The 9,784-nt window shown below is 35.2% G+C and overlaps 1 protein-coding gene across 3 annotated transcripts; it reads right to left on the reverse strand.

Annotated features, from left to right (window-relative positions):
* Nucleotides 1-955: 955 nt before the first annotated feature.
* Nucleotides 956-8,703, reverse strand: LOC112518846 (cleavage and polyadenylation specificity factor subunit 2). Of its 3 annotated transcripts, XM_025126631.1 has the most exons (19): nt 8,432-8,504; nt 7,936-8,044; nt 7,674-7,842; nt 6,798-6,894; nt 5,929-6,055; nt 5,733-5,848; nt 5,486-5,580; nt 5,120-5,271; nt 4,921-4,978; nt 4,718-4,825; nt 4,181-4,424; nt 3,432-3,616; nt 3,259-3,363; nt 2,561-2,659; nt 2,235-2,366; nt 2,104-2,148; nt 1,503-1,670; nt 1,310-1,384; nt 1,001-1,217 (listed from the first exon to the last, which is right to left on the reverse strand). In XM_025126631.1, the coding sequence occupies exons 2-19, from the start codon at nt 7,947-7,949 to the stop codon at nt 1,116-1,118; spliced, it is 2,091 nt and encodes a 696-aa protein (XP_024982399.1). In that variant the 5' UTR covers nt 7,950-8,044; nt 8,432-8,504; the 3' UTR covers nt 1,001-1,115. The 3 variants fall into 3 exon arrangements, with proteins under 3 accessions (XP_024982381.1, XP_024982399.1, XP_024982390.1); XM_025126613.1 differs by lacking the exon at nt 7,936-8,044 and having other exon boundaries at nt 956-1,217; nt 8,432-8,703; XM_025126622.1 differs by lacking the exon at nt 7,936-8,044 and having other exon boundaries at nt 3,259-3,351; nt 8,432-8,703.
* Nucleotides 8,704-9,784: the final 1,081 nt, after the last annotated feature.

The raw sequence follows: 9,784 nt of genomic DNA on the forward strand, positions 1-9,784 counted from the left end.
TATGAAATAAGAAACATAACGCAGAATGATAATCAAATATAACTTGCAAATTTACCCATATTTATGGCATCAGCTACAAGCTCAAGTAGACAAAAATAACTAAGTAATAGGTGAGGTTGAACTATTGAATGATACAAATGCTAAGTTGAACAGAAATGACCAAGCAAACAATAGGCTGAACTATTGAAGAAGCAGAACATGTAATCACCACTTTTTGAATTCAATCGAGCATCACTAGTGTTTTTAATATAACTTTGTTAATCGAAGTGTGAAAATCTATGAGAAACCCCATTAGATTACTCTCCAAAAGAGACCGTGAGTACAGAATGGAGGTTACAATATATATTAAGAAGAAATGGTCCAAATCTAACCAGTGTCAGACTCCAACACACACCCCAAAAAAATGGAGGCTAGACAGGTATGGATTGTTCCATAGTGTCGAGAGGTGGCTAAACAGGCACAGATTGTCGAGTACTTGACATGGTTGACCTAGGCTCTGATACCATGTGAGAGTACGTAGAACCCCATTAGATTACTCTCCAAAAAAGCCATTGAGGAGAGAAGAAAGGTTCCAACATATATAGTCGATGTAGGACTCCAACATAAATAAACATGCATGCTCAATCATTTAACATTATATCACATGCAGAATTTTAAGAAATTCTTCATATGACAACAACTAACCCTAGTAGAGCCAATTTACTTGGGAGAGGATAGTATAAGTACCTTTAATATTTGCATAGCAAGCTAATGCCCTGCCCCTGAACTTGATCTACAACTGTGGGAACTAACACCTTCCTGAAGAGGGACCGTATGCTAGCAGAAGAGGAAAACTTCACAAGATCCATAGTCTCAAAAATTGATCAACTCTTGATGTTATTTAGATCCATAGTCTCAAAAATTGATCAATTGATGTTATTTTTTATAATAATAATAATAATCATATCGTTCATTTGAAAATGTAAATCAGCAGTCAGTGCTCAAAATTAGTATAGACGGATTGTTGCCATGGAGAGACTGCATTTAAAGATCTTATCTATAGTGTCCGAAAACTATTTGCACAAGAATCTGATTCTGTTCTTTGTTACAAAATAACATGACTCCTTAATTCAACATTAAAGTGAATAAAACTGCGAATATAGGTATTCCCGAATCTTGTAATACTCTTCGCATAGTGGACCTTCTATAACTATCTGTTGGATAGCTGCAGCACCACCCTACACAAGAAATTTGAAGATTAATAAAGCAATCAATTCATGGTATTAATCTAAAGATCAGACTTCTATTTTGGAGTTAAATTGCTTCAAACCTTCTGACTAGCATCACCAACTTTCCTCAGTGTAACATACTCCCCACAACGCAGTGCCCCACCTGCAAATTCTACCTGAAATGGCAATTGATATAAAAGCATAACATGAGTCACCAGCACGGCCATATACTGTAACTTTAAAAGATATCAGGATATTCATTTGATTGTACTGCAAGCAAAAAGAAAAAAGTACCTGGATACCCTTTCCGGCAAGAAACTGCTTAAAATCTGCCATTTTTAGATCTCCGACAAGTACCGACTTGTGAGGAGGAGCCGTTGTTGAGAGGGGCAGTGATGACAACATGCCACTCTCTGTCTTTTCTACCTCAGAATCAATCCACGCTATTTCGTAATCTCCAAGCTGTGGTAAAAAGGCAACAAGAGATAGAGAGAGTTAATTTCTGACCTACCAATAAAGTTACAGTCCCAAAAAGAGTCCAAATTCTGACTTTCTGAAAGTCGAATTACTTACGTTTTCACATCAAACTTGACCAAAAATACCCAAAAAGATCGATGACTGAACTTAACCATATGCAAAGTATTAAAAGAGAAACATAATTCAAAAAAGCGGTATAAATAACTCTTCACTATATAGAGAGCAAAAACTGAAAGAATCCATGCGGAGTACTAGTTTGAATCTCTAGAATGAAAGGGGGACTCTTTAATCTGAACGAATTATGTAATAATTGAAAACGATAAACAAGGTAAAACACAGTTGATGATCAACATAATTTGTAACCAAATAGTTCATCATGTGGTGTCAAAGCATAGTGAAGAAACAGATAAAGACAAACCTTCTTAAACAGAACATTGCTCATCAGTTTCTCAGAGAGTTGCACCTATTTTCACATGGAAAAAAAGCTAATCAAATGCGGATTTTAAGAAAAATTGTACAAAATAGCTTCCAGTTAAACTTCGTATGTACCTTATAAGCACACAAATCTGATGTGACATCAATTGTTTCTTCAATTTGAGGAGCATATACGTGGGGACAAACATGTTTCAGACAGTGTTGCTTCAAATGTTCAGTGGCCTCAGCTGATCCGTGCACCAAGACCTAATAAAGAAGAATTCAATATTAAATGTCATCAGTTTTTGAAGAGATGGAAATAGATGCGTGGAAACCTAAACTGTTCAAACTAGAAAGTAACATATGCAACAGATAGGAGAAATTTATTTCATTAATTTGTTGAGAAGGATTTACAAGAAATGAAATGTTAAGTAAATAAGGGCATAAAAGAACATTCATACAAGTTTCAAGGGAGCAACATGAGCAAGAATTGATTTGATTGAGCGACCATCAGAACGCCCTTCAAAATCCATGTAAACCAAGGAACATTTGACTTGAACCTGAAACAGATAGAACGCCAGTATAGCAATGGTAAATAAACTTGAAGTCTTTATGGTAAATTCCTATAGTTTGGGCAAATGAATATTATCAGTAACAACATCATCAACCATCGACCTAAAAACTGATGTGAGCATGTGTTTGGTTCTATAAAATACTAACTGTGTTTATAAACAGAAAACGCAAACCAACCTTTCTCCATTACAGCATTGTTTTCTTTCACTCATAACATGACACAGGTACCGTATACAAACATCCTAAATGAACGTTCCCACAACCCATAAATATCTCAACAACTTCTATTTTGGCACATCTCATATTCAGCACATTGGCAAATCTTCAAGCTAAAATTATTTTTATCATTAAAAATTATTGATCTATAGATTTTTATCCACAGGATTCTCCTACTATTTCATTATTGAAGGCTAGTTTAGAAATGTGACTAACAGTGAAAAACAACTGTCAAAAAATTGCTGAAACTTTCACATGCTGGAGGGAGTATGCATAACAATTAAGAAAGTCAGATAGACATCAATTTGTATACTTGGAAGGTGGGCATCATATAGCTCCTGAAAAAAATCAGAAAAACAAACGAACTTACAGTAAGTTCAGAAGACACGACTTTTGATGGGGTTGTATCAAGCATCAAACTAGCAGTGCCTTCGTCGAGTTTTCCATCAAGATCTCCACCCACCTGAAAAACGATCTGCAGAGTGTTATACTTGACACTCACCAACTACATGGAAAAATGGCATGGAATTAAGTTAAACTTACAGGCATGGATCCCATGTCCATATCTTCATCCTTGATTACATAATCATCGGGATTAATGACTTCTCCAAAATCATCCCATTCGGAGGAGTTATCACAGAAGGGAAACATTGGAGCAACGCTAGCTGAGGGTGGAACAAATCCATCAATAAGTACATCACGATATGCTTCCCCACGCACCCCAACAGCTGCAACGAACAGTTGGCATTTAGATTTACTATTCAGTTAGCAGGAATTATAAGTACAATAACAATCTGAAACTAACTTGAAAACATGCATATTGCTTGACCTAGTTCTTATGCCTGTTGCTTGATCTTGGCAATTTAAAAATGTTACTTCCATCATCTTGGCCATCTTTTTCTCAACTAACGATATGTTTAAGTTAGCTTTACATTGGTCTGATTTAAATGTCTACATTTACGAGCACATGTGCACACATATGATACATACGTTCGCTTAGAAATTTTGGTTCTAGCCTTGCAGTATACACCAAAGATCAGTCAATTACTTTCGTCAAAGAAATATTGGTATCAAATTCTTCAAAGCTGCAGTTTCCAGGGATGAAAATTAAATTAAAACATCTTTGAAGTATACATGAACATATAATTATGGTGAAAGATTGAATTACATTGCAGACAAGTTTTCTCACATAGTTCATATGTGATCCTTTTGCAATAATTTTTTCTTCAAATGGAAGCCAGGAAATGGTAACTGTAATTCAGCAGCAGAGCAAAGAAAGAAAGATAAAATACCATCTACTTGAGCATGGCCATCAATGATCATGGGGTCAGCCTTGGCAATATCAGTTCCAATCACAGCTTTTGTTTCCTCTTCCTTCACGAGAGTGGCTTTTAAAGCCTCCTCCTTTTTAATCTGTTCTTGCTCTTCTTCATATGCAGCTAACTCCTCCCCAACCAATGGAACTCTCTTGGAAAGGGTGACTTTAACAGCTTTAGGAGGTGGATCCGACTGAAGCATTCGTGCACGAGTACCAAACTACATATATAACTGTGAGTAGTGAGAATCAACATTATCTGCAAGATAAAATGACTAAACTACTATTTCACTTTAACACAATATTACCCAGGAAAAGAAAATCATGCAAGGTTCGAACTTCTAGATGGTTTAACATAACCATAAAAATACCTTACTGACAGCCAGTGTTAGAAAAAAAAAATGTTTACTATGGCTGAAACATATTTCATGCAATATTGTTATCCGTAACAAGACTATAATGAGAGTATGCCATGAACCACTATGAAAAAACAATAGAGCAGTTTAGCACATACCTGGCCCCGTTCAGTAAAAAGAACAAGATTTCTTGAATCAGCAGCCCATTCTACGAATATATCATGTGAAAATCCCACTTCTAAACTGGCCATAGAAGCTAGAACAATCTAATTAAGAAGTGCAGTCAATGCCATGATAAACATAATAATTTGAAAAAGAGTTCGCTAAGCTTTTTATCCTCCAAAGTAGAAGTTTCACTTACCTTTGGACCCTCTGGGGCATTTTCTAGTTCATTCTTGTTGATCAAAAGAGTAACATGCCTGCAATTACATATATAAATTCCTAGTGAGTAGCATATGCAGAAGGATATATTTGATTAGATGCTACATGTTAAAAGATCAACAGCAAACTCATACTAACAGACACTAATCAAGAGATTACATCAGATGAAAAGCTCTTACTTCAGAAGGAAGGCATTATCACGAGTATGTTCGAAGGACTTTGCTATTGAATCACTCATCCACTCAAGGAAACTCTTGACATAATCAACCGTGCTTGATGATATGTATGTGAGAAAGAAGATAGGATAGGTCAAATGATTTTGTTCCCAGTACTGCAATAATTAAATAAAAAGGAAAACTATTATGTTATTTATTTAAGACATAGAAGGTAGATTGACCTGTAATACCGAACCTCTAGGTATAACCTTTCCTCAATAATAGAATCGAGGATTGAAAGTTTGAAACATGGCTACAAATAAGTCCCAGCAACCTGTTCGAAAATTGAAACCGGCCAAAATAAGCATCGTAGCTTTTATGCATACTAACCTGTTCGAGTATTAAAAGCAGCTCCAGTACACGACCAGCAGTATCCACAGGCAGCAATACATTTCCATTGCCTCTTAGAGTGTTTAGTATAGCATCTAAAATTTTCAATCAGATAACAAGTTCATACAGAAATATGATATTAGAAACGGCTTGCATAGTTCATATACAGATGGTATTTTAGGTACTCATATGCTTTCTAGAAAAGTGATACATATACGAGATTTCGACAGCTTTAGTGAATAATTACCTACAAATTCTTGATCCCTTTGACGTCTAGAAGGCTGATTGCTCAAAGCATTATATGCATCTGTTATAAGAACGGCAGGCCGAACAAAAGATTCTAACACTGTTCCATTTAAATGCCTGAAAAATCATTGCAAGTAAGAGCATTCCACATTGAAAAATACTACATGAAATACAGATGCAGTTGGTATGCAGAAGACCTCTCTTTGCGATGATTGAAGTCAACAGCATATATAACGTCTTCTCCATCTTTAGTTATTTTCCAGACAGTACCTCCCAAGAGATGACCAGCAACATGAGGAGCAATCACAATCCCTTCTCCTTTTCCTGGCATTAGTTCATTGAATAAACTAGTAAGGAACAAAAAGCTATCAATTATCAAGCTAAGGCCTTCAGCTAAATCATGCGTACTTCCCTATAGAGCTTTTAGCTGTTTGGCAGTTGCTGAATGGTTTGGTGCAAAATGATCAAGTGGTCAGAATGATTAAGAGGCTCTTATCATATAGTGCAAAATGAAATATAATTGTTTGGTAATTGTTCAGAATGAAATTAGGGCGATGAATGGTTAAAGGAGACCCAAGATACAAAATTATTCAGAGGGTTTTAGAACCATTAAGAGGCCGACTTCTTTTTGCCGAACAAGATTCACCTCTTAGCGATTCTGAGGCTGCCCCTTAATGGAACTATTAAGAGCTAAACAAACAAGTTCTTAAAAGGGACTACCCCAATTCTAGCAACAGCACGTGGCATCAGGACCACCGAACAGGCATCCAAATTACGTTTTTGACCACCTAAGTATACATGTGGGATAACTCTGCTCTCCACGATCTTTGGTCTTAAAAAGGGTGAACTCATAAGGAAGAAAATTTTAAGCCAAGTGAGAACTGAACCAAATGGGAGAATTTTAACCGCACAAAGTTTTACCAGCATAAAGTAAACAAATCATATATGTAATGAACTCTCAGCAAGAAATGACTTAAGACCAACTAGGTTGCAACTCATTAACCTGCTCCTCAAGAAAGAGAAATTGAAACCCTCAGGTGATGAGATGAGCAAAGAAAATACGCACCAGATAAATGACAATTCTGAGAGTAGGTTAATCTTGTCACATTTTGGAAGGCAGAATCAATATCATCCAGTGTGAACAAATCAAACTCTGATACTTGCTGCAGAGGGGGGATTTAGTTAGAAACCCAAGCAGAAATTATTTACACAAAAACAAACACGTGCCATGAAAGTGGGAAACTAAAAAGTGCGGTCACAGAAATGAGGTAAGAGAAATAGATTTTATGTATCGCTATCACAGTATCAGGGGATCAAACCCTGAGAGGATACACGAGGAATAGATCATATCGATATCTGAGGTAAATCTGTATGGTTTACTACAGACAAATCAACAGTTACGGATCAAGTGTAAAGCCTAAATGAATAAAAAAGTACAAATAGAGCAGAAGCAAAATGAGCTTGTGAATCTTGAGTCACTTTAACAAGCTCTACATGTAGTCTCAACGGGTGAAAAAAATCTGATCAAACAATTGTTTCATTTAGAAAGGAGCTTTTACCTTGAAAAATCACACGATTACCTCATGGGGAGCTAGCAACACTCAGTAAATATGTAAATACGACTGTTGCATAAAAGTTGAGCAACAACACAAAATCTGAATTGATTTTTTTGTAACACGGATACCCACAACTTCAAGACAGACGATTATGTGTTTCTGTTCTACAGTTACTAAAAGTCAAAAGCCAATTCTCATGATTGGTGAAACAAAGCATGATTGACTATGTAGTATCAGGTCTAACACTCTAACTCATCATTTCAGTGACACATGTAAGCTTCTTATGCTAGATGTGCCATGACAGCCTTTGATTATGAAACATCACTACAACTAACAAGACATAATTGCCATACAACAAAATAAAAAGCTAAGGACTGATGCTTCACCTTGCTGGAAAGATAGTGATCATACATAGTTAATAACCCTAATCTGTAGACAGGTTCTGTTGCATAAATTGGAGCAGAAAGTCCGAATTGTTTCATGGCATAGGGTAAAGCACCAAGATGCATTGTATCTGAATGTGACAACAACACAGCATCTATCTTTGAAGCAACCCTGCAACAAAGATTAACAATATTTTGTTTAAAAAAATATTACTAAACCACATAATAAAGGCCCTTGCTATGGATAGTATTTCCAAAGGCTCACATTTTAATCACCATAATGAGTCACTCCCTTCCAATGGGGGGAGAGAGTGAGAGAGAGACTTATTTGACTTCAAGTTTTTTCCGAACCAACTTCAAATTTAGTACGAATTCTGTGAAAAAAAATTGGGGTAATTGACAGCATGCATCAAACTTAACGGCAAATACTACCAATAGAGAACATATGGCGTTAAATCTGTAATAAAACCTAAATCAATTCTAGGGTTTTGGAGTGACAGATTAGAGGTTAAGTCAAATGTCTGGTTTATTCCACAGATAGGTAACATTTGATCACAAGAATTTAGGGATAAAACTTCTTGACTGCGAATTCATATAGGTGGTTGCTAATTCAACTTCCAATTACGTTGTTCCGATAACTTCAACAATTCTCGACTATTTGACCCCAATAAATCCACATTTAATTTCCCCTCGCTAATTCTCGGTGAACTTAAGAATTCAAAATGCAAGAGCGGGAACTACAAAAGCAATGAAAGAGAAACCTGGATAGAGGTTGAAGGAGGGAGGGATCGAAGTGATCGTTCCAACCACAATCTATAAGAAAGTTGAAGCCATCGATGGAAACCAAATATGATAATGGGTTTTCATTGTACACTCCACACAGTGGCGTCACCTGCACCGACGTTCCCATCTCTCTCTATCTCTATCTATCTATCTGCTTCCGACTTATTGGCTGTCGCCGGAAACCTAGTTTCTTCTACCACTGACCAGTCGGAGCCGGAAGAAGAAACGTTCGAACCCGTTATACAGAAAAAGGGTTTAGAAGCCGACTCGGACAAGAATGGTACGCTGCGTCTAGGTTTTAGCCCAACAAGTGTTTTTCTTTTTTATTTTCAGATATATTCTGCGTTCCTAAATAAATGTATAAATTATAATTGTAAATCATAAGGGTGGTGTCTAATTGGTTTGAGTTTCGTTTCAAAAATTAAAAGTATCAGAAGGTGTCAGGTTCAAATCCAAAAAGGAATAAAAATGACCATGAAGGTTCAAATACAATAACTTCATGCTATTTGTAAAACAGATAGTCGTCTTGAAATTAATCGGCTCATATAACAGATTAAATATTCAGATTAATTAAAAAATATATATAATTATTATATTTTTTAATTAATAAAATGATAATTTTATCCATAATTTTAGAAGGAGAAATTTTGTCAGTAATAAATTAAATATTTATTTTTTAAAATATATATTTATTTTAAGATAAATTAAAATAATAATATAATATTTATTTTTAAATAGTCTTTTTTGTTCTCGAGAAATAGACTAAAATAGACATGTTCTCTTTTGTTCAATTTTTTATTTTATTTTTTAATTTGTCGCTAAACAACTAAAATTACGTGTATTTATTTTCTAACTTGTGAAATATCCTTTTTTAGATTAAAAATATGATTTTAATGTGTTATTTTTTCGTAAAACCATCCTATTAGAATCATATTTAGAAAAATACATTTCGTAATTTATATATTTGGACGAGTCGTGAGTCTTGATTATTTTGCGTCAAACCAAAAAAATAGGTCAAAAAAAATAAATTTTGGTAACAAAATTGATTATCGATAATTCTAATCGGTACCAAATAAAAGTTGCCTTCAAGGACATCCGGGTTTTTATTTCATTTTATAACTGAGAATGTTAAAATATACATATGTAATTTCCAATCTTGACTCACTTTGTTTGACTAACTTAACTTTGTTTATCCTTGTTTGTTAATTTCTTAATAGATTTGGGTAGATATTGTTAATTTCTCAAAGTTGTAGCTGGTTGCTGGTTAGAAGGGTTGCGCCTCACTATTGGGAAAAGATGGAGGTTAGCGGAGCAAGTATTACAACAATTCA

This window comes from Cynara cardunculus (genome assembly GCF_001531365.2).
Source record: "Cynara cardunculus var. scolymus isolate 2C chromosome LG 1, CcrdV1, whole genome shotgun sequence".
NCBI lineage: Eukaryota > Viridiplantae > Streptophyta > Magnoliopsida > Asterales > Asteraceae > Cynara > Cynara cardunculus.